Source organism: Acanthaster planci, linkage group LG01 (assembly GCF_054643075.1).
Source record: "Acanthaster planci isolate LZ-2023a linkage group LG01, COTS_SCS, whole genome shotgun sequence".
NCBI lineage: Eukaryota > Metazoa > Echinodermata > Asteroidea > Valvatida > Acanthasteridae > Acanthaster > Acanthaster planci.
This window is the reverse complement of record NC_141777.1, coordinates 1,545,312-1,568,765: the sequence shown is the minus strand read 5'-3', so window position 1 is coordinate 1,568,765 and position 23,454 is coordinate 1,545,312. Positions and strand designations below refer to the sequence as shown.

The 23,454-nt window shown below is 42.1% G+C and overlaps 3 protein-coding genes across 4 annotated transcripts; 2 read left to right on the top strand and 1 right to left on the bottom strand.

Annotated features, from left to right (window-relative positions):
• Positions 1-87: 87 nt before the first annotated feature.
• On the bottom strand, positions 88-15,249 carry LOC110977605 (uncharacterized). Of its 2 annotated transcripts, none has more exons than XM_087144554.1 (4): positions 15,079-15,249; positions 4,782-4,894; positions 3,454-3,759; positions 88-2,138 (listed from the first exon to the last, which is right to left on the bottom strand). In XM_087144554.1, exons 2-4 carry the CDS (start codon positions 4,809-4,811, stop codon positions 1,875-1,877), a joined length of 600 nt encoding a protein of 199 aa, XP_087000680.1. In that variant the 5' UTR covers positions 4,812-4,894; positions 15,079-15,249; the 3' UTR covers positions 88-1,874. The 2 variants fall into 2 exon arrangements, with proteins under 2 accessions (XP_087000680.1, XP_022087563.2); XM_022231871.2 differs by lacking the exon at positions 15,079-15,249 and adding an exon at positions 6,707-6,905.
• Positions 9,885-12,164, top strand: LOC110977642 (fatty acid-binding protein, intestinal-like). Its single transcript, XM_022231934.2, has 2 exons — positions 9,885-10,025; positions 10,362-12,164. The coding sequence occupies exon 2, from the start codon at positions 10,378-10,380 to the stop codon at positions 10,762-10,764; it is 387 nt and encodes a 128-aa protein (XP_022087626.1). The 5' UTR covers positions 9,885-10,025; positions 10,362-10,377; the 3' UTR covers positions 10,765-12,164.
• A 2,516-nt stretch (positions 15,250-17,765) lies between the features above and the next one.
• Positions 17,766-21,036, top strand: LOC110977637 (fatty acid-binding protein, heart-like). Its single transcript, XM_087145513.1, has 2 exons — positions 17,766-18,061; positions 18,235-21,036. Exon 2 carries the CDS (start codon positions 18,276-18,278, stop codon positions 18,690-18,692), a length of 417 nt encoding a protein of 138 aa, XP_087001639.1. The 5' UTR covers positions 17,766-18,061; positions 18,235-18,275; the 3' UTR covers positions 18,693-21,036.
• The last annotated feature ends 2,418 nt before the right edge of the window (positions 21,037-23,454 follow it).

Here is a 23,454-nt window from a genome sequence, read left to right as displayed (position 1 = left end):
AAAAAAGAGCAACACAGGTGAAATATTTTCGATTCTGTTGGAAAAATGAGGCACGTTTTTCAAGAATAATGTATGGAACAGTGAACCTTTCAGCAAACATCCAGGTTTTATTTTTCTACGATTCGAAAAATAATCACACCTGTATAAAGACTTCACCCCCTGCCAAAACATTTTCTTTAAAATGCATCATTTAAAATGACTTTATTTTAACTTATTCAATATGCAACTAAGCCAATAATTCTGCCACCCCAGTTGTCGAATTACTCTCTCAACGTGCAAACTACAAAGATATGTTTAATTCTCATAGACTTTGAGATGCAATAATCGATCAGCAAACTTTTTTAATTTTAGAATTTTGCTAATGCCAAAGACTGATCAAGTAGTGCCCCTTTTGTGTGTTTCGTAGGTATGCAGCAGGGGACGCTTAAAAATAAAGATGCATCGAAACTTGACTTAGAAGCGGTATCGCCATAGAAAGACTTTTATGCGAAAAGTGTTTCTGACGCCAATTTGTTCCATTTTTTTGTGTTGAAATGACGTCACGCAGCGTCTGTTCCGTGACACCTGCGTCTTGCGTGCCGTCGGCGTTTGTTACGACCATTCTCCCATCAACGGCAAATTGACCGGAAATGGCTACAGCACGGCTAGTGACTTCCATAAAGATACACGTTATTTCCAGTCAGCAGGACGACATCTCTTACACAGCGGACGATTCCTTCTCCCTTGCCCAAATGCGGGCAAACCTCAAATTTACGAAGTCATAATAATTCTGCAGCATTTCTGCATTATTTCCATATTAAAAAGAATGTTTTCTTCCAGTAACAGTCCATCGGCAGATCCTCTCAACGATGAGCAAGGGATACCTCCCCCTACAAAGGCCATAAAAGGGTTCATAGAGAAATTTTTGACCCCCCCTAAAAAATTAAACTTCCCGGAAGAACAAAAACGAATAAAAATCCACCTTTAAAGCGGTTATCATAAATCTGTTGACATTTTGTCTGATAACTGCATCTCTCAATCAATTTCCGCATGTGATGTGATGTTCAATAGGCCTGCAAAACTGCTGCAAAGTGCTTGCTGACTACAGTGACCTAAAATGCAAATCACAAAATATGGAGGGCCTGACGTTTCGATCCTAGTAGAATCTTTCTCAAAAGCAAAAAGTATCAGATGATCCTATAAAAGCTCAGCAATTGTTTGAAGTTTTCTCGGTTCCGAAGATGTTCCATTTTTTCACTGCTGATTATTAAAATGAAAACTCTCAACCACATGCAACATGAGCGATAAAGTAAGAGCGCTGTTGAAGTGTAAAATGGGAAATAATAAAAAACATCATTCTGAGTATTTGAATATAGCAAAGCTTACGACACTTACATTTGTTATAGAGTGGTTGAAAATCAGTGACGTAACTAGGGGTAAACTTCCCTGGGGGCACTCAGAGTTGCACACATTTTTTTTCAAGAAGCATAGCAAGAACATAAATTGCAGTTGCATAGCTCTATACAGTCGAAACGTCGTTAATAAGAGCACTATTAATGCAAGCCTCTGCTTATAATAAGAAAATGTTTAGGTCTCAACCCCTTTTTGTTTTCATTGTTTTCATTCCTGATAATACAAGGTTCCTTTTAACAAGGTTATTTGCCAAGTCGGAAGGACTTCCTATTAATGAAGTTCAACTGTATTAACTCAACAGACATTTCAAACGCGGGAAGCACCCGAGGGCGCACGTCCACCCCCTGTTGCGCCACTGTTCAAAATGTGTCGCTTTCAATTTACCCCAATTAAGTTTTTCCTCAACGTGAAGCCTTTACTGTAGTCTGTGTATATCAGCATTTCAAAGTGTAACGGTCTTAAATACGAGCCTTATGACAGCTCTAATACAGTCCCATCATACCGAGACCCACCGAGATCAGCACCAAATGCAGGAGGGCGATGTGTCCGCTGGGCTGCATTGACGGTGCCGGTGCGGCATTAGTATTCGGTTTGCCTCCGTCACTACCCCCGTTGCATAAGTTGGTGGAGCAGCAGGTGACACAAGTGGTAGATAGGGCGTCACAGGCGGGCGTGCATCCCCCAGCAGAAGTGGGAATGCAGAGCCTGGTGATGGAAGTGTGTCCATTGACTGTGGCCTTGACAACCTTCCAGAAGAGAAAAGAAGTTTGTTTTGTCAAAAAAAAAACTCCTCATGCATCACAGCTAGGACTTTGGTTGACGATTCCCGATTTAAAAGTGTGTATTAAAATGTGTGACGGCTCATCATTTATATCAAAGCTAAAAAGTGTGTCAATAATAATTATCTAGTGGGGAAAACAAAGAATATTTCCTCCGAGGTAACGTTAGTGATTAAATACACCTGTTTTTGCCCCTGTTTACAGAGGACTGGCCTTTTGGTTCAGATTTGTCGCATCTCCAAACTGTCAGCTAAGCATTACAGAACATTTCTGGTTTTCAATCATGTCCTATGTATGGCACTATTTTTAAAGATCAAACCGTCTCTATTTGTGAGATCTGTTTCAATTTATAACATTATAAATCGATGAGTTTATGCGCGACTAAACGATACAGTTTTACTTTTCGTCTAAGCTTGAAATTATAGGTTTTCTACAGTTTTCTCCACAAAAACGGTCTGGCTGGCTTGTAACCGAAGCACGTATACCTTGTGTTAAGTGTGTAACTGCTTGGAATTTTTCTTAGACATAATTTTTCTGCAACACTATATTATTATTGAATGAGTGGAAACTATATTTAACATTCCTGGTAGGTTTCATGAATCGAAAGATGCTCTTTTTAAACATTTAAATACATCTGTTTTTCTGGACAAATGAGGGTGTTACTGCTGTGATTTCATCGGGGGAAGACGTGGCTTCAACGCGTTGGCTGTTGTGAGCCTAGAATTCTTTCAGCGTAGGGACGGGTTGCGTGCTTAATGCTCAAGTACTTACAAAACAATAAATCACCAACAAGAGAAAATTTGGTAAAAACCCAATGGAATTGTGAGGCTTTTTTCTGGAATGATATCGTAGTTTTGCTCACCAATGCAAAAATACAAATGAGCCTAAATACAAAAAAGGCAGCGAAAAGCTCTTTAAACTAAAGTAAAACAAAAACTGAAAGTGAAGTTAACTGAGAAACAATTGAGAGGCATTTAAAAAAAAAAGAATTCCATTGTAGCAATAGCCTTCAAATCTTATTTCAGGATGATTAATTTGGTAGAAACTTCTAATCAAATGCACGGAATACGACCTTTCGACATCAATCGCTTTGATCTTGAAAAAGTTGACATGGATGCTTGTTGAAAGGTACATAAATAGTGCATAGTCAAGGTTTACTTTAGGCGTATACTATACAGAACATGCAAACATCCTCAAAACAGACATACTTGAGAGGTATGCCATAAACACGTTAACTTCATGTATAGTTTCCGAAAGAAGATTTTGGATTTGGTCAACTCACCCCACACTCCCCATTAGGACAAGACTGTTGAAGCACCCCGTAACCGGTCGGGTCTACAGGGTCGTTGCATGCTGGATCGCTGCCGAACCCAAACAAAGAGGGGTCCGAAGAGTAGACACACACAAAGCATTGGAGAACGTCCGAACTTCCGTCCGCAATGGCTTTATGGTTGCACAGATTCTGGTCATTACAGCAGGAACTGCATATAATCCCCCGAGCGGTAGTAATGCAACCCGTCGAACAAGCGTAAGGTGCAATGCAACCTCTGGTGTACACGTCGATGTCCCCAGATCTTGTCCACAGAGTCTGTGGTGAAGATGGTAATGATTTGTTTATACACGATCAAAATTGCCCCTATCTACACGGAATAGGTTCAGAAATTAAAACTGATGTGTCTACCTTCTACAAGGGCTGCTGTTTCCGTTGTCGTAATGTTTTGTTTTTGTTTTTACGTAGGGTATCGTTTTCATTTAGGAAATAGCTAAGAGCCATTGTTTATTCATCAAAAGTTTAAGCTCGCCAGACAGCATTCTACATTGACCATAGTAAGTGTAAGCATGGAGGAAGGAGGGCCCTTCCTCCATGGTGTAAGCTGCTTGAAACATTGGACAATTCTGACCTGAAATGAACAACTTTGATTTGCTTTTGGCACCCAATTTCTCCAGACACGAGGTTACTGCCCAATTTTTCCAAGCTAGTAATCATTGGTGGATCAAGGGGCGGGCAACAGGGTCCACCCCCCCCCAGCGGGGATTCCAATATAACGAGAAAATGTGATTTTGGGGGGTTTTTTTGGGGGGGAAGGCATTTCCCCTCCCGTTCTCCGTGTGTAAAGAGCCCCCAAAGACCATTGCAAGTTACATAAATAGTATCAGGGCTTGGGGATCCGCCCCGGAGTTATGGGTAATTCTGGAAAAAAGTGTGACATTTTTGTGTCCCTGTTACATGTGACCTTTGTTATATCACGTGGAAATATCACCAGAATTTATTTCAAACTATTACTATTCGTTTGACCGGTAACTTGCATTAATTCATCACTCTTGGAAATTAGAAAATGTGTTCTGAACTTACAAAATCATATGTCATCAGGGACACACAAAAAATGGACCCCTGATTTCTAGAATTAGCCATTACACAAGTGCGATACCCTACAACCCCGCACAAAAAACCAGCTCCGCAGATTGAAGGGACATTCACAAATTACGGAAGTAGGTACATCCTTCAGAAGCTTCCAAAACTTAATTCAAATTTGTCTGAAAATATTAAGAGTCGCAACCCAAAAGGGGGTCCAACATGGACACTGGAGAAGAGACCTTTGTATAACTCACCCAACAGAAATTGCCAGCTGTACATGTCATGATCGTGGCAGAGGTTGGGTCAAACGGGTCCCCACAGCCGGCTGACGCAGCGCAAGAATAGCAGTCTAGAGCCGCACACCACCCTGTACGAATATATCAATGCACACCCTGTGCTCATAATAGGCGTTCTTCCACAGTCATGGGTGTAGCCCAACTACTCTGTAAAAACTCTGGTGTTAAAATCAATACTTTTTAGTGTCACCAGAGGGTGTTAATTCAACACCGCTGTTACTTTGAACACCTATAAGTGTGACAATGCACTGGAGGGTGTTAAATGTAACACCAAATAACACCAAAATTTTTAACACCGGTAGCAAGTGTTGTTGTTAGTGTTGTTGGTGCAATCGAAGCAAATGGGGAGCTTAGGCAAAGATGGTTTGTAAATACAAAATGAGGAATTCGAAAATAGGTCATCATGCCCAGTTTGGTAGCAACGTAGAACATTATTTTATTTTATTAACATTATTTTTAAACCTTTATGGAATGTAACCAAAAGTGGGTCAGGGATCACCGACGCACATTTCATCAATAAAGCCTGATTTCCATATTGTTTTTAAAGAAGACACGAACGGAAGAGACGGGTGCATGACATTATTCCACCAAAAAATTGAAATAAAATGGCCTCCGAAACTCCTGGAGTCCGTGATTTTTTTGGCAGAAAATACCATTTCAGGTTGACTGTACCGCCTCATGATGCCAAACTTGTATTCCAGTTTAGCCCAATTCATTTATGGCCAGCTATTTAGTTGATCATAAGGTCGTAATAATTAAGCATTAAGGAGAAAATGGGCCAAATTCGTGGAACTAAGCGAGAGGGACACTGTTGTATACGCCGGCCATGCCAACATGCGTGTTTGTATGGGGATACCACGGCTACTTAACGCAAGTTGAACCTGACTCAACTTTGCCGCGAGAGCCTTTCGCATTTCAGTAATGTACTTTGCATGAATTTGTGCTTAACAGTTTTGGGTCTGCCGGAAATCTAATGTAGCTCATGATGGGACAAGGTCTGCTTTTATTGCCTCAAATAACAATATCCCCTCAAAAGTAATGATTTCGTTCCCTCGAAATAACCATTGCGTCATTTTACTTTATCTTATTTCGTTCCCTCAAAAATCATTTTGTCACCCTCGAGATGATGATTTCGTTCCTTCGTTCCTTCGAAATAATTATTTTGTTGACATGAAACAGCAAGGAAGTTGGGTTTGAGATGAAAATGGCCTTCGATCCATTTATGTCATCACGTCACGAAACCAATACCGACCATGTGAGAAAACTTCAGTGGTACTCAATTCATTTCAACTGGCAAAGACGTTAATTGTTATTGCCTACACCCCTAAACAAAGAAAGTCAATGTAAAATCCACCACGTCCGCTTTCGGGGGGGAGGGGACAGGGGTCAGTTTCTATGAACAGCTTGCACCAACTGATACTGGCAGTCGGATATCCCCACTAACTACATATGTCTGAAACTCATATATTTTCAAAACATTAGATATCAATATTATATTTTTGTGACTACCCGTTTGTCATTCGTCAGGATGCATTGTAACAGTGATATCTCCAGGATAATCAAACGGTCAGATTTTCATAATGCAGATAGCGTTGTGTCCCGAAACTCTCCACATTTCGCATGAAAAGCAAGAACCACATTTGACTATTGTTTTGCCAAGAGACGATACGCAGAACTGTCTTACCAATTCTCTGTGCTACTCCGTTGCCAATAATCACCCAAACAAAATCAGCTGATCCGTTGTTGGCAACGCAAAATTACCCTTTCTTCTAAAATACACAGAAACTAGTGTTTGCCATTGGAGGCGGAGATCTGGGGAAGGGGGTCCCCCCCTCGCCTGCTCTGAAAAGAAAACAATTGGGAAAATGATGTCTTTGGCTTACCAAATACCGCACAGATGACAAACAGAAAGTACACAGTAGCGGTCCTCATGATTTTGGCAGAAGTAGTTAATTCCACCCAAAGTATCTTGGCAGGTAAATACTAATTTGTCTTTCAGATCTATCTGCTGTAAAAACCAATGTTTCAGCGTCCTTGCCGTTTAAAACATATGGAATATGGAATCCTGCTCGTGTGACTGAGTTTTGTGGTTAGCTGTTCCAGCTAAACATAGGAAGGTGTCACTATTTGCAGAGGGGACCTGAATTCTGTGAGACCCATTTGAAGTTTTCCTCCAACGAAAGAAAATGAGCCTCGCAACACCCAACGTTGCATAAAGTATTTCACAAACGACCTCAGGGAATAAGAAAAGATCTGTCTGTCGTATATGAAAGTGATGCCTTTATTTGAACATTTCACCTTGTAAGAACTCCCTTTTGGGGTTGCCCATTTTGGAAATGTAGGGAGAAAGTCAAGTCAATACATATATTTTGGTTGTGATTATTTTCTTCTTTCCGCTTCCTCTTTGGCCTTTCCGCAGATTACGCAGATTCTTTGTGCATATTTTTCCCCTTTATACCGTTTAAGTCCCTTTGCAAGTTTGGAACTTCATAAAAATTTATTAGAGCAAAGACCTCACACCATGAATGGCTCTAGGAGCATCATGTCATGATGATGTCATAAAGTGTCAAAATAACAGGAAAAAAATTCATTTCGTTTATTGATCCAAAAATCTATATATTAAGCCCGTGTTGGGCTTATCTTATTTTAGATATACAGTCGGATGATAAATTGGGGAAAAAACAGGAACATTTGTCCGTGGATTGCGCATCTAGTGCAAGTAACGTTACAACCTGCTGACCCATGCTGTCCTGCATTCCTTGCGTTGTGAGAACTTTAAACCTTCATCGTTTGGAACTTGCCGGTAAAGTCATTTACAGCTAAACCGAATCAGCACGCGGTCCGGTGGCGGTGAATAATCAAGAAAGAAACCGAAACTTTTGGATGTAAATTTTCTCTTCAAAAACAGGAGAACTATACGGGTATCTTTCTGACCGATACTTAGTCAGTTCTGAAACTGGCATCCTTTTTGAAATAGGACAATACAATGGTTCTTTTGGCAATGTGTCAAGGGACCTGAACTTGTATTTTCTTATAGTGCTCAGCTCAGGCATTCAACATCTTACAACTTTAATCCTCTTACAACTTCAACCCCCCCCTTCCCCAAGACTATGATTGCAGAATTTTAAGTTCTCAAGCTTAAGAGTAACACTTTCAATATGCGTTCCTTACCCCATCCCATTTTTCTCCAAGGTGTCATCCACAGAGTCCTCCTTCCTATGTCTAATAATATATGGTTAGGCTTCTTGCACACTTCCGTCACTCTATTCATTGTGCCGAGTTGCGCAGCAGCACACAACTTCAGATCAGGCCCTCCATGATTGAGGTGCTCTGATAGGGATGACTCATCCGCTATCGGTGACAACAAAATAGATTATAGGGAATAATTGTGCATGTGAACGGCACGTGGCCGTCAAGGGACCCACAATTTGATTGTAGATCGGCTCTCTTGATATTCGGTTTGTTTTCGGATCAGATGTGAGAAATTCCCGCAAATAATTGTGCCAACGATTACACGCAGTGGTGGCATGACAATGACCGCCTACCAAAAAAAAAGTAACCAAAAAACCCAAGAACTGGAACGTATACACACCACCAGTGAGATAATCGTGATAAACGGCACGCTAACGCAACGCTTTTCTTCAATTGTTGTGTATACTATTTATTTCAAATTTTTTTTTAGAAATTTTGGGTCGAGCGAAAGGACTAGGGAGACCATAGTCACACTGCACGGCTTTCCGTGGCTTCGGTTTGATAGTTCAAATCCCGAAATGGAGTAAGTAGGGATCGCTTTTGGTAACAAATAGAAGTGGCAATTCTGAAAGTAAAATTGACTGCAATAGACATCTCGTGTGACCAATTTAACTCAGCTAAGTTCTGTTGTAGGGTGCACTTAAGATGCTCTTGTTTTCGTGAAAGCTTGATTGTGAAGTAAAAATGGAAAAGAAAAGAAGAAAAGACGTTGTATCTTGTGTGAGTTTCAGACGCGCCATTCGTCGTGAACTGTGCGTCTGTGTGTATTGTCTTACATGAAGGCCTGTCAGTGGACATCTCCAATAGTTTTAAAATCACTCTGACCCCTCTCCTGCACACAAACATATTATATAGGCAGGAGAAAAGTTCTGCAATACGGGCGATTCACAATAGCGCGCCTCCAAGAGTTTGCAAGGTGTTGGTGAATCACGATGGGCGAAATCTGTCGACCCTTTCCAAACGCGAATCGGATTGTCAGATTTCGCGCATTGTGATTGGCCAACGCGTTGGAGGCGCCCTATTGTGAAACGCCCCTATTGCGATACCACATTAACTCGAATGCTGATTCAACTGTATGTTTCTCTTTAAACTCAATCATGTTTTCTATGCCTGGGCACCCTGACAGGTTGACCTTGAAACCTTGAACCAACTCCATATCTGAAGATCAAGTTGCGGGCTTCCATTTCCCCTGTATCGCTATAATCTATAAAACTTATCAAAAATGTTGATCTTTGGCTGTGCTTCGTGATGAAAGGTTGTGTGGCGGCTGCATGAGGCATCTTTACACGTTGTCGGCTCGACCATATTGTATTCTCAATTCAGTCTCATGGCTGCAAATATCGATGATCAATTTCCCATCTTATCCGTGCTCCTTGAGTCACATAACCTCTCAAGAGATCACGTAACAACCACAAATTTAAGGGTGCATAATGATGTCATTAAAATCACTAGAAAGAGTGCATAGCTCTTGTGGGGCAAAGCACTCTAAAAGACTGACAAAGCTTTAACTGTGGAGGGAGGTCGATTCCGAGAACAAAACTATTAATTTAATCCTCTATTCTGCTTTCCCCTTGCCGTACGGTGGTCACATGGAAATCGCTCAGACAGAGCATACATGTACAACATCTGTGACTCCCCACTCTCTCTGAACAGTTGTCATGGTTGCTGCTGCACTGTTAACATTTAACTTCCACCATCATCGCCTAGTTACTTGTTAACGCCTGGAGAATGTCACGCCATGTGGCTGTTTCTCCTGTTCACCTTGCTCTACCAATCACGAGCTGTTTCCTGGTTGCCAAGGGTAACGCTGTGGTATTTGCTTCTCCGTTTATTGTCCAAAATTGAATCATCAATAAAAGGGGATAAAAGTGAAGCCACCCTGTCTCCGTCGCTGCTTCACCAGGCCAAAAAGAATTGCCTCACAGCTCCCACAGTCACCTGAGTAAAAAGGTAAGATTTTGCAGACTATAAATTTACTTTTACTTCACGAACAAAAGAAGGAGAGCGAGCATTATTTCTTTCTGAACGCGGGTGCCATTTCTGCCGACGAGCTGTGCCACTCTGTTCAGGGAATCTGCGATCGAATGTAAAATATGTTGTCTATAAGAGTTATCAAACCAGTTCATGAGTTCCTAATGTTCATTTCTTGAAACGTACATAGTTCCATAACACGAAAAAACGGGGATAGAAGGCTCCGTTTTCATCATTGAAAAATCCTTTGAATTACTGCTCCCAACCACTGTCACTCTCAAGTACCTCTTTTCATTTACATCCTCCCAACAACAGTCAAATCTACTTCAAAATGCCTGCTAACTTCAGTGGAACATGGAAGAGCTTCAAGTCCGAGAACTGGGCAAACCTGCTGGATAAGATGGGAGTGCCAAAGGAGAAGTTGCCGGCAGACCTACAGGTGACGCACACCATCTCTCAGAGCGGCAACACCATCAACATGAAGACCACCAACAACCACAACAGCGACGTCAAAAACGTCACCATCAACGTGGGCAGCAACCACAAAGAGGACGTAATGGGCCACCAGATCGAGCAGACCACAGCCTGGCAAGGTAACAAGCTGGTCATGCGTGCCGTCAACGGCTCCGGCGGAGTCATCTACGAGATCGTCGGCGATCAGATGGTGGTCACCATTGAGCACCAGGGCGTGGTTGCCAAGTCCTACTTCAGCAAGTAGACGAACGAAGCTATTCTAGTATAATCTCTCCATAGTTTGATAGATTCTTTAGGAAGATAGTATATGTATGACCCCAGTTCCCCTCGTAAAACATATGGAGAGATGTTCGTGTTTACTGAAGCGTGATCAATCTTGGGAATATTGTACGGAAAGATAAAAATCTATTGAGAAGGTGTATATTTTGTATGTTTTATTTTAGTATTGGTATTATAAAACTGCCAAACAAGATGAAAAACTCTGAAATAAATTGTGCTCTGGAATGAGAGTTGGTTCCATTAACAAAGAAACATTTGGTGAGCTAGCTTTGGGGAAATGGTGCGAAAGGAACCTCACCCATCAGCAAATAAATGCACCCAAAAACGACAGATTTTTTTTCGGTATCTCTCGGCAGTATACTTGCTGCGTCTGAAACAGGAGAAGATGTCTCAGATAGAGGGCGCCCCATTTTAGTCGAAAAGCCGTTTAAGTTCTATTTGATTTTCAATTAGTGCTTGTGTGGACTGACACGAAAATCGCAGCGTTAATTTTTTGTTGTTGTTGTTGTTTTCTTTTTTGTTTTGTTTTGTTGAGTTTGAAGCCTGTGACTTATGTCCTTCAATATTTCGGAGACATCTGTTCTCGGGGTGCTTTGAGGAAAATGACACTCCAAAAGAATTTGGAGGTTCAAAGTGCAAAGACCATAGTCTTTAACTTGTCATTTGGGGGAATTTAATTATATTATATTAAAGTATATTAAAAAATATTATAGAGTATATTAAAGCAGTAGACAAAATAGAATTGTGGCACGGTAAGTTTTCTTGTTATTTACTCAAAGTCTTGTGTATTCTGCCTCAGTTCACCCATAACATATTCATAATGCATGACCTTTTTTACAAAATGTAAGAAAATGAACAGTAACCGTGATGTGACTGAATGCTGAAGGTTGCTAAGGTAACTGTGTGAACGGACTCTAACCTCGTCACAAATTATCAGCAACAATGACGACGTTGAGCTTGAGTTGAGGCGGGGGGTGACGAGTGGAGAGTTGTAATGTCACTCGTTTCATGGACGTATATCCTGCACGGCTAGGGATGGGTATATAAAAATTATCCCCTCCACTTGGGGGTGGGCTATTGAATCATTCCCCCCTTTTTTTGTAGTGAGAAGAAATCAAAGCGGATGGTGAAGAATTTTTCAGACTTCCATAGAAATAGGTTACCAGTGACTCCGTCATTGCCAGTGTCTCGAACCTGTGGGAAAAAGTTAACCCGGAGTTCGCGAGGAGAGTCCAGCAGCATAGCTCACCCTGGGTCTGTGTTACCTGGGAGGGCTGGGATTTGTCGCGTTGCTGTTTCGGGCGCTGCCGTGTGATGCAGTAAGCATTACATGATTATGGAAAGGAATAAATAATGACCATTATAGGCAAGGTGTGGTAATATGTCCTGTCAGGAGCATCCCCCCCCAAAAAAAAGTATATTGAAATACGCAGTTATTTAATATTTAGTGATACAGGAGCTATGGGTTATGATCACCCATCGGTACAGGATTATTTTCAGTGGAAGGGTCCATAGTCAATTTGCACGAATGGGATTGCTGCTCCCAAGTATGAACAAGAGGCAAGTTGGCCATTGAAAATGGGATGAGGTAGGCGCATCGTGAACGTTGCACCATAGAATTTCAACACACATCTCTCTTAAATGAAAGTTTTCTATTCGGTTTGAAGGGCTATATGGCTACATGATGAGTACGCAATTCTGTCTGACCTCTTTTCACTTTCTGATTGGGTTTCAGATGAAACATTGCAACGGTGAACCATGAAAAATTAAATGAAAAAGGATGTGAGTAACTCTCCTTTTTTCAGTTGAGGTGGTGTACCGTTGCGGTTGTTATTACCTGCGCGCGTGCAGCATTTTTAAAGAGCAGGATGTACGCCCTCCCTATCCCGTTCGTAAAGTGACTTCGTCACAAAGGCGGACGCGCCACGACTTGCAGGCTCCCATTGGACGATCGCAGAAGTTGTGCGTTAACTTTGGGTTCCATGCCTCCATGCAATTGGCGATCAATGCATTTAACCCCCATCAGCGCCGAGCACGAATGAAAGAGGGCGTGTTTTGAAATTTTAGTACTCACGCACCGCATAGTTTCGCAAATTTATGGCACGTTGACGCGAAGCACGCTGAGTACGCGCAACGATTTTGAATTATACGTCCACGCCGAACGCGTGTTAGAACCCAGTTGGAAAACTTACTACCACCTGTTTTTCTTTCGCCGGTGAGGGTGCACTTCGGCTCAGGGCGGATAACGTTTCAATCAAGGATCGTATAGCGCCGCGAAGCGGCGCCTTCGGCGCTATACAATCTTTGGTTTCAATAACTCAGTATTTACACAGCAACATTCTGTGCAGTAAGTTGAATGACTTTGTTATCTCTTAGTCAATATGAACAGCGAAAAGCAGTATCTCTGAGATGGCCGAGTGGTTAAGCTCGCGGTTATCAGATCGTTAGACGGTAGGTTCGAATCCCAGACGTGACTTTTTTATTTTCCCAACGCTTGCTTTCAGTAGCTATAAGAGACTCCAATTGACCCCCGTCAAATACCAGCAGTACCTTAGCCTAACGGATAAGCTCTGCGGCTGGCACTGTCCGCGAAGTCCAGGTGAGCGCCTTAGTACAGGTTCGAGACGTATGGCCGACTCGGCGGCCAGGGCTTAGGGGCTTGTCTCGTTTCCTCCCTTGCATGGTCGCTCGAACCCTTTTGGGGGTTACATGGATGGGCAGGGAGGAAGTGCGTTGGGCCGGGAACCCCGAGATCCCAGAAGAGTCCTATATGGAAGCCGGTAACTGCGATTCGTAGCGAATTTCAGGAGTCCGTGCGCCTGAATGCTTGGTCAACACCGCATAACTTTTGAATTTTTCCCTCACCACATTTTTTTTCATGTCCGTGGGCTCAGAACCCACAAGGCAATTTTCCAGGTTTGAATACAGTGAGCTACAGGATTGATGCTGATTTATTTTCATTCATTTCCGAAACTTTCGACAGTGAAACCGATCCCAACTGTCTTGGGTCCATTTCTTCTCAGTGATCTCAGTATAAAAGCTCTCAGGCGTATAATGTTTATTATCGAAGATTCAACAGTATTAAGAGATCCAGGGGTGTCACAGTCGGGCGGCGCACGCCTTCCTTTTTTATTGATGGAAATGCATTTTCATTTGTTATAACAACAAATTTCGTTGGCTTACAACTGCAGAGTAATTTGATATTTTCAAAGAAAAATTCTCACAAAATATACGTCCCATATCTTCTTGGGTTACCGCAAAGTTGCCACAGATGCGTTGCATCTGCCGCTCCTTTTCTTGAATGTGAATGTTTGATCCATCACTTACTCTAGTCAGACAGGTCTGCCCGAAAAATACAAGCAGGAAAATAATGAAATAAAAACGAAAAAAAGGAACAATCCCTACAGTTGTTGGAATTTCAACAACAGAAAACGACATCGAGATTGCAATGGATGTCAAATCAATATTAGCTTTGGGTTTTACCCCATTGTCGCCTGAAAAGGCGCATAGGCCATCCTGCCCCCCCCCACACACACACACCACAAGTACATGAGTTTAATATCAGAATTCGGAGTTACAAAAATGGCATAGTCAAGTAGCTTCCTTTTCAAACTCAATACTTCCAAAATGTACCTGTTATTTCAAACCCTTGGGGGATGAGGGCATAAAACCGGACCCCTCCCCCCAAATAGGTGAATTCGGCAAACACGACTGACATACAGGAAAATGTCAAAGTGGTCATAATCTCACAAAACATGCGGTTTTACTATTTAGTTCCTGAATGTCGCACACACAAGACTGGACACCTATGTAATATGTAACACAAAACTTGAGGGCGCTATTTCAAATTAATGTGGAAGCAGCACAGTCGGACGCATTTCACCAAATGGTTGGAATTCTGCGCGCAAGCTCATTAGTAATTTGTGATCCCTCTGGGTTTTTTACAGTAAGGAGGGATCATAGAAATATTCTATAAATCCCAAATTTTGGACTGGTAATTTCCAGGTCCCGGTACTTCTTGTACAAAAAGCCCAAAAAATTGCGGGCCCATTTTGGATAGAGGTGGGCGGCTACCTTCAGAGTTGAGCGCATAGTCTTACTACTATTTTAGGAGTATCTTTGGGGAAAGGCAAATAAAAATCTTTTTCGCGGCTAACCCCGTCAAATTGAAACGAAAAGTGATCTTCTGGCCACAATCTTGAATTTCCAGTGAAAAAAAAATGGAAGTAAAATTCACTCATATATTTAATCAGCTTAAAAATTAAAGTTGAGCTCATACCCTGACTTGACTTGATTTCCGGTATTTCACTGCTGCGTACATCTCAACCATTATTCTTTCCAAATTTATCAATTCCAGGTGCGGAATTCAGTTTTTTTTTAATCTTACGATTGGATGGAGCACAAAAACCCCAACCGGTATGTGAAAAACTCCATTTTGAAAGTAGACGCAACGAAATTCGCAACGCTCGTCATTTACCCTCCTGAAAATACGCATACGCGGGACGTGTTTTGGACGCAATGTCCTATCCAGTCTACATACTGGAGATCAATGCATGTAACCCTATGTGCAGTGCACGTGTACAGTGGGCATGGTTAAAACTGAAGTGACGTCACACTTACGAACCGGATTAGGATAAGGCGGGCTTTTTAGAGACAATACTGGACAAATCTCGTTGGAACAAGCCTCCCCCTCGCCACCTGTCAATGTTGCTTCTCATTGGGTGAGTTGGGCCGAATCTTGGTCTAATAAATGAACGCAACATTGAACGGGGGAGAGGGGATCTTTGCAACGCGCTTCCCACAAGGTGTTCCAACTATTTTGTCCAGGATTGTAGCTGTAAAGTCCTCTCCTCTACTTCTCTAACCCCCACGCACCTCCTGACGGATGAACCTTATTTAATTGAATCTGGAAAGTGTGTCAGCGAATGATATGTACATGTACATGTAACTGAGTTTCCACGTCTGGTCAGAGCTAGCTAGAGACACGTGCAGAGCATGGGCAAGATGGTTCTTGTACTTGCCCGAGGCGCATGCATTAGAGTCAGGGAACTTTTAGTCTTCAAGAAGTGGAACTCACCGCAGTCAACTTTTGTTCATGAGGTCCAGCATTATTTACAACTTGACTTAATGTCATCCACTAAATGACAAAGCATTTTACACAAAGCAGTGAGTAATGTGTTTTTTCGGCGAAGAGTAAAGAGGCTGTCCCTTACGCAATAACTAAATGGGAACGGGTTATTTAAAAATCACCTTTAACATGTTGCCGTTTTGCAGTATTCTGAATCAAAATCTCCATAGGTTTATAAACACAGGGATTTGTGTTGAAAACCCTCCTGACCAACCCTGGCCGATGCGTCACTAGACATTCAACACACTTGTTTGTTTCAAAAACGACCGCCCACACGTTTCCTTTTCTAAATTCAACTGTCTCGTCAGAGCACTTGAGACGGCAAGCACCTGGCCTCACATTACGCAGTCTCAGCCAGACTGCTTCGACTTGAAGGAGGTCGGATTAATTCACAGAGATCGGAAGAGAATCGGTCACATTTTCTCGGTCGAGAATCGAATGCGAGAACATTGTTTTTCCGTCACCTAAGACGGACTGCGGATGTGCCATTTCCCACTTGATACACTTCACCTGTCTGCGACCCCATCCAAGGAAGACGACACTTAGTCTATTGGCTACTTCAGACACCTCTTTCCCTAGGTTTCATAACGACATTTCCCTCCTTTTTCGTCTACTGATTAGTCCCTTCTTTCATAGCTTCCAGACATTTTCGTCCAGGTGGCTCATATTGCACTTATGACCACGCCGAACTGTCTGGACAAAATAACATGGGTCAACATAACAACGTTGGGTAGTAAATACCAGACAAAATGTGGCAGGTAAAGGCTATCGTCGGGTGTCATTATCGTTTAATTTTATCATTTTACCTGAAACACGTTGCAAATTCAGACGTTTCTGAGAAGTAATTATCAGTTGCCGTTGATCAAAACTGTTTCAGTTGTTCAAAGAACCGGTTTATTTTATTTCTCTGGGCGTTTCAGGAGCTCAAATCATATGGTCAATGGGTCGGCCCCTCCACCCCCTTGTCAAAGTGTCAAAACGTCTGCCTCGAATTACAACAGTGAAGGGTACCGGATGTATTAAAAACAGTTCAGATGAGGCCAAACTGGTGCCCACAATAATTATAACTCCATGATGACAATGGGCAGGCCGGGTCAGGCATCAATGATCGCCTCTGCTGCCTGTCATGGGCGTCGCCAGGAACTTTTCCACTGGGGCTTAGATTTTCTTAAATAGAAATCCGGGTATCCCTCCCCCAAAACACAACCATTTGTGGGCCCTAGGTACGCCTCAACAAGGCTGAGAAGATGCATCGGAATGAAAATTCTATCATGCTTTTCAACAGGTCATGCGTAATTTTCCCTTATAGCGTTTTCCAGCCATAACAACGAGGCAGTGAGTTGAGCTCCTTCAGGTCTCTCTGCCATTACTTGATGCTCATATGCTGTGAAATGAAAATCGTCTCTATAGTCTGTTCACCATCGTGAAATTTTCACAGATTTATCTCGCTCGCAACTTAGCCACCTTGGGTCGGAGGAAAGTGGTCACACGGTAACCTCTACTCCGAGTAGGCCTCCTCGTGTCATCCCCATTGGCACATTTCCATCCCACGAGCAAGTAATAATTTTCTGAACAGGCTAACCCAGATGTTCCAAACTGTTCCTCTGTCGTCTCTCGCACCCTCCCCGCAGCCGATGGTCCATTATAATGTGCTTCTTGGTCCGCGTGTGCAAGGACGGAATCATACCTGCACTTTGATCCTGTTTTTTAGGGGCTTGGTCGCTGGAAACGAAGGACACGACTAAGGTAAGGCGGGGGGGGGTTCCCCCACGCGACCCCTGTCCTACATCTACCGCCCCCACTAGTTACACCACTGTCCCGCCCCTGAAACGTATGTATATAGCAAAATCACTGCTTGCATGCATAATCTGGCAGCCGTCAGTTCGGGGATCCGGACAGTAATAATGCACGGCTATCGGATCGGTATACGCCTTGTACACGCACAGCGACTGCTTGCGTGGCACGGTCATGTCATGCATAAACGAATATGCCACGGCCCACTGCCTGCAGTAAAAACATGACGAAAAGCCGGAAGTCGCGTTATCACAAGCTGGGTCAGGTATAGGCCACGCATAGCTGGAACAAAAATCGTGACATTGAAAACAGTACCGCTGTTACAGCGACTGCATATATGGTAGGATTATGTTTGTTCGGTGAATTAACAGTGATTGTGAGACGGTGTGGTCATTATTACATCTACAGTGCATCTCGGGGTTGATTATGATTATTTCTGTGTTTCTGCGGTGAAGTGTACGTGTGTATATAGTGCGAAACCCCTAACTCCTCTCCATATACATGTACATGTAGTCTGTTGCAGTTAGCCTTAACCGTTCACGCTTCTCCTCATAATGGCTGTCGACTTCATTGGTAACTGGAAACTGGATAGTACTGAGGATAACTTTGATGCATTCCTTAAAGATTGTGGGGTGTCATGGGCTTGGAGGAAAGCTGCATGCTCAGTTAAACCCACTGTCCTCATTTCCGAGGAGGAAGGTGGTACCTTGGTCATCATCACCAAGACGACGTACCGAAGCCAGGAGTTGAGGTTTGTGGTGGGGGAACAGTTTCTTAGTACCATACCGTGGGAGGCTGGCGAACACCCCATGAAGGCAGAGTGGGATGAAGCCAAGCTGGTCATTAGGGTGCTTGGCCGCGACATCTCATTCACCAGGGAAGTGGTGGGCGACCAGCTGGTGCTTACGCAGACTAAAGGGAACACTTCAACCCGGAGGTACTTCAAGAAAGCCACTCTGGAGAGCCAGTAACGTGAACCACCTACACAGCTACTGGCCGAGTCACAGCGTACCTGGGGGAGGAGTTTCACAGAGGAACCAGTTTTCGCATGGCTGCCTCTTTGTTGGGTACCATCAAAGGGTGCTCAGCAAGCAAGGTCACCAGCCTGGAGTCTTGCAGTTTCTGTTAGGCAGTATTTCCTGGTAATTGAAAAGGCGTACTGTGAATTTTGGCCTCACAGGAAATCTTTACAATTTCAAAGTTGTATTTTCTTACTACTCAAATATTAATGAATATATGTTATCCAGCCTCTATCTAGCATTTAATGTAGATTTTCACATATTGTTCAAAATATTGAAGAAGCATTCTAAATTCTGCCACAAATTTATTTATTTATTTGATTTTTATTGCACCATTTCTCAGGATCTAACAACCATCTGGCTGTTTTTCCATGGGAAGTGGCTCAAATCGGTTAGGAAATTAGAGCATATCAACTCTGAAATGGGACTGATTAGGATGACCTCAGGCTACTTTTAGTTGGAAAGTAGAAGTAGACTTTCTACATATGAGTCACTGAAACCACATTCATAAAAAGAAACATACTCTTTCATGAAGAAATGAATGTAATTATTCCCATGGCAACCTCTTGGTCCAAAAAGGCAAGACTGGCACATGAAATGTAGGTAGAAGGAGTAATTTTTCATCACTGGCAGCGCCATAGATTTTGTTCCTCAGACAACTCAGCCATTTATGTAACAGGGAGAGAAACGTTCATAATTTTAGATGTTTTTGGAGAAGCAGTAATTCTTGGATGGTTACTTGGTGGCCAATGAATGTTGGGGGTGTAGACCTTGTATCCCTTTTTATCAAGTCAATCAATTCATCAGATAATGTGTTTGTTTCTTGCCAGAAATTGTAGCCTATCACCAGAAAAAGCATTTCGGTGCTGAAATACATGTATATTAAACTCAAAGTGTATAGTTTTCGTGTTGTAGCAGGCATATATCAGGGGATTCCTTTGTTGAAGTTTGATCAGTATAGTGCTACTCCACCACAATGTTTGACTTATTTTAATTTGTATTCTTTCAAATACTAAATGCATATTCTTTACAATAATTGCACATGTACATGTACGTCCATGTTACTTTTTCACTTGCCAATCAATTAGCCCACATGAACTGTACTTAGCCAAAGTGTGTCATATTGTTTAAGTATTTACCATTATTTTTACCATTTTGGGGGGATTTTCTCGCCACTATTTCAGGCTAATTTATGGCAATAACACTACTGGATGTTTATTTGCAGTTCATTTTTTTTATAAACTGTAGGAATAGTTATGTATTTTTTTCAAAGTATGCAGCTGGCCAACAGATGGTCGGTAACTGTGTACAAATTTTATGCATTTTAAACAAAACTGTAAACTAATTGTACACACCTACATGTAAATCTTTATTCTAGTTTCTTTTGTCAAAGATGGGTCTTAAATTTATGGACATTACTATTAGAATGGGCTTTGTACATGTACATGAATTATGTTTGTGTAGGTTCTCCAGTTGCCAAGCCTGTGCAGTGTACATTTATACTTAACTGGAAATATTAGATTTGCGATTATATGCCTGAAATTATATATTTTACCTGGAGCACAGTCCACCGTTGCCAAAAAAATAGGCCTGTCAGTAAATTGTTGCCTTTTCTTTTGAGAAAGGTTTTTTTTTTTAATTTGAGGTACAGATGTATTTTAGCCAACGTTTGCCAGACCTCACAGGCAGTAAATGAGCTGAAATATGTACACATATTCAACCCAACTGTGTAGTTAATTCTAGGGTGAAATCATTGCCATTTTGTCATGCTGACCAGTATTTATTGAAACTCTTGATGGATTTTCTTTATTACTCGGTTGCATTTTTGATTGTGTGTTCCTTTTACCATTAGGTATACATATGTCACCTGTTACATGGTACTTAAATTAATCAAATAAGGAGTTCCTTTGCAGTAGACATTTCCGGTGCGTCGTTATAAATTTTAATAGATTTAATAATATTTTGTGGCTCGTCAGTAAATAGGAGGGTACACTGAAAAAAGTTGCTGGTATATGCACAACTCGACTGTATTAACTATTATCTTGTATGAACTCACACGGTATCACTTAACGGGGATGTGGACCCGTTTCTGCTTAGACTATATACGACTGTATTATGTTAAAGCCAATACACAGTGCAGTGTACTTGATCTATCCATCTCTGATGTTAACACAGCATTCCGGAGCGGGTGAAAAACTATTGTGCGTGTGAATAATACAACTTACAAGGTCACGTTTGTACAAGATATCGTGGTATTTCTAAATAATAAAAGGGCTTGTTGTGTTAATAGTCTTGATACCAGCCTGTGTTTAATACTTTAGCCTTTTGCTGTTAGATAGTTTATAACTGCATAGTTGTAGGCTGACGATGGATTATGGTTCCACGGCAGAGGTTCGCCAAGGCCCTAGAAGCGTGTACCGAAAGTACATGTGTGAAATTATACATTAGGTCGGTGGGTTTTGAGAGCTCTGTGTTGACATTGAAAACAATCGTGACTTTAAGAGGTTTTTCCAAAGGAAAGCCAAGCCCAACGTTTCAACCTTTTTAAAAGGGAAGCTGCGCTTCCACGTGGCGTGATTTTACTAGTCTCCTCTCAAAATTTGAATTCATACGACTTTTCCATTCAAAAAATACATGGCACATCCCCACACTACTGAGTACTGTGTAATAAAAAATATCCCAAACTAGTGTGTAATAAAATTTTTTTCCCCAGGTGCAGCCCATCGTTGAAAATCCAAAATTAAACCTAGACGTGTTCACTAACATTTTCTCTTTACATCACGTTAAAGGCATGTGAAACCTCACCCCATCCCTCCCACGCATACACACTGTACGTCGACGCCTTTGCTGCGAATACTACACTGGCACAGAAAGTAAACCAACAAAGGAACTTTCTCGCTGTGAAATGTAAATAGCGCCCTCTATTCATAGTAGCCACCCGCATCCAATGAAATTGGCATAAGGTGTATTATCAAAGCAATACCGCAAGCAAAATTTCTTCAGTCACTTAATTTGACAAGTTAGCCCAACGGATTCATGATCCAGTTCTACGGAGTCTTGTAGGCAGTGGCGTTAGCAATTTGTGCCGGTAATTAAGGGGCTGGGATGACTTGCCCGGCCATCGGAAATTTGAAAGCGGGGGGGGGGGGTAATTCAATAGATCGGGTAGGTTATGGTTATCAATGTAGTTAACCGTTGGTGTGGCTACCAAATAAACGGTCGTTGGAGCACTGACTCAAATATCGACTATTTCTACGGTAGAGTCAGTTGTGTTCAATTAAAATAGCAGTGTTCCTTTGTCAGGGGAATTATGTCACAGTCAGACCATCCTTCAATGAAGATAAACTTGCTTCTCTCAGGTTTTTAGCCATCTTGTTTCCACAACTCTCTCCTTCTAGTTTCAGTATTTTAAAACAAATTCATCACAGATATGGTATGTACTTAATTTGGTGAGAGATTAAATGTTTTGTGAAGTTGCAGGTTTTTTTTACAAGTTGTTCAATACAACTGTAGTGTCATGGATCGCTTTGCTCGTCTGGGGATCCAATGCCCTTGGTGAATTCTTAGTTCCAGGGGTCAACTGATGTCATTCACACGCAATAGACCGATTGCGCCCGCTAAACCACGTCTCCTATAGTGGGTGTTTACCCCATAGCAATGTGTGTTTTGAGTGTTGTTTACAAACAAAACAGCCGAGTTATGGTATAGTACCTAGCACATCAGTAGTCTGAGAACGGTAGCCTACCTACCGTCGGCTTTGTTGTTGGTAATGATACTTGTGAAACAAGTTGCTTTTGGTGGACGCCAATTGTTTGTTGATTTAATACCCACTATAGGCCACGTGACTTAGCGGGTACAATTGGTCTATTGGGCATAGTGCTTTGTGTATACGCCTACTTGCACGATGAGACAAGGGGGAAAGAATCATTGGGGTGAAAAGAACCTCAAAAGCTGTGCCCGTGCTTGTCATTTTGAGGTCAGCCCCTCTGTCCACTGGACTGAATAACGAGTAAGACTATAGAGGGCGCACTATCTTCAGATCGGATCTGAGCTACAGTACATACATGTAGTACAATGTGGGTGTAGTAGACCACTGTCTCAGCCAAAATGGGTGGGACACGACACAGCAAGCATACCCCGCCAGGTCCCTCGGGGGTGCAGTCTACAAATTCAAGTGACAATCTCTGTCCATCCAACTCATTAGCATGGAAAGTGCCCCCTACAGTTTCTTTTGAAAAAAGGAGATTGTTTGACCCTCAAATTGGCCCAAAATGGTGAGACTTTGTAAATATTTGCCAGGATCAACTCCGTGGTTCTTTGGGCGTACCTCTGAGGGTAGAATGTATTTTTAAAAATACGGTTGAAAAGTGGTTCCAAGAACCGGAGAAAGTAGAGGGATACCACTTGAAAAACGGCAACGGACTTCGGAATTATCACTTTTCAGGGGTAATTATGGTTCGTGTGAATAATTAACTTAAACATGTAACCGGTAAACTCTCAAAAAATTCAGAAGAAATTGAAAAACAACTGCTTAATTTTTGTTTGAGAAACCACAGGGATGTTGGCTTGCATTTTAGTGACCCCTGAACAATGCTAATTTTACATCTTTTTGATGGGGCTTGAATTGGTGGACTGCACCGGTCGCTCCCCTAATGTTGATATCTCCAGCGGAAGCAAAGACCGTGCAATAAGAGACAAAACCACGGGAACTGGG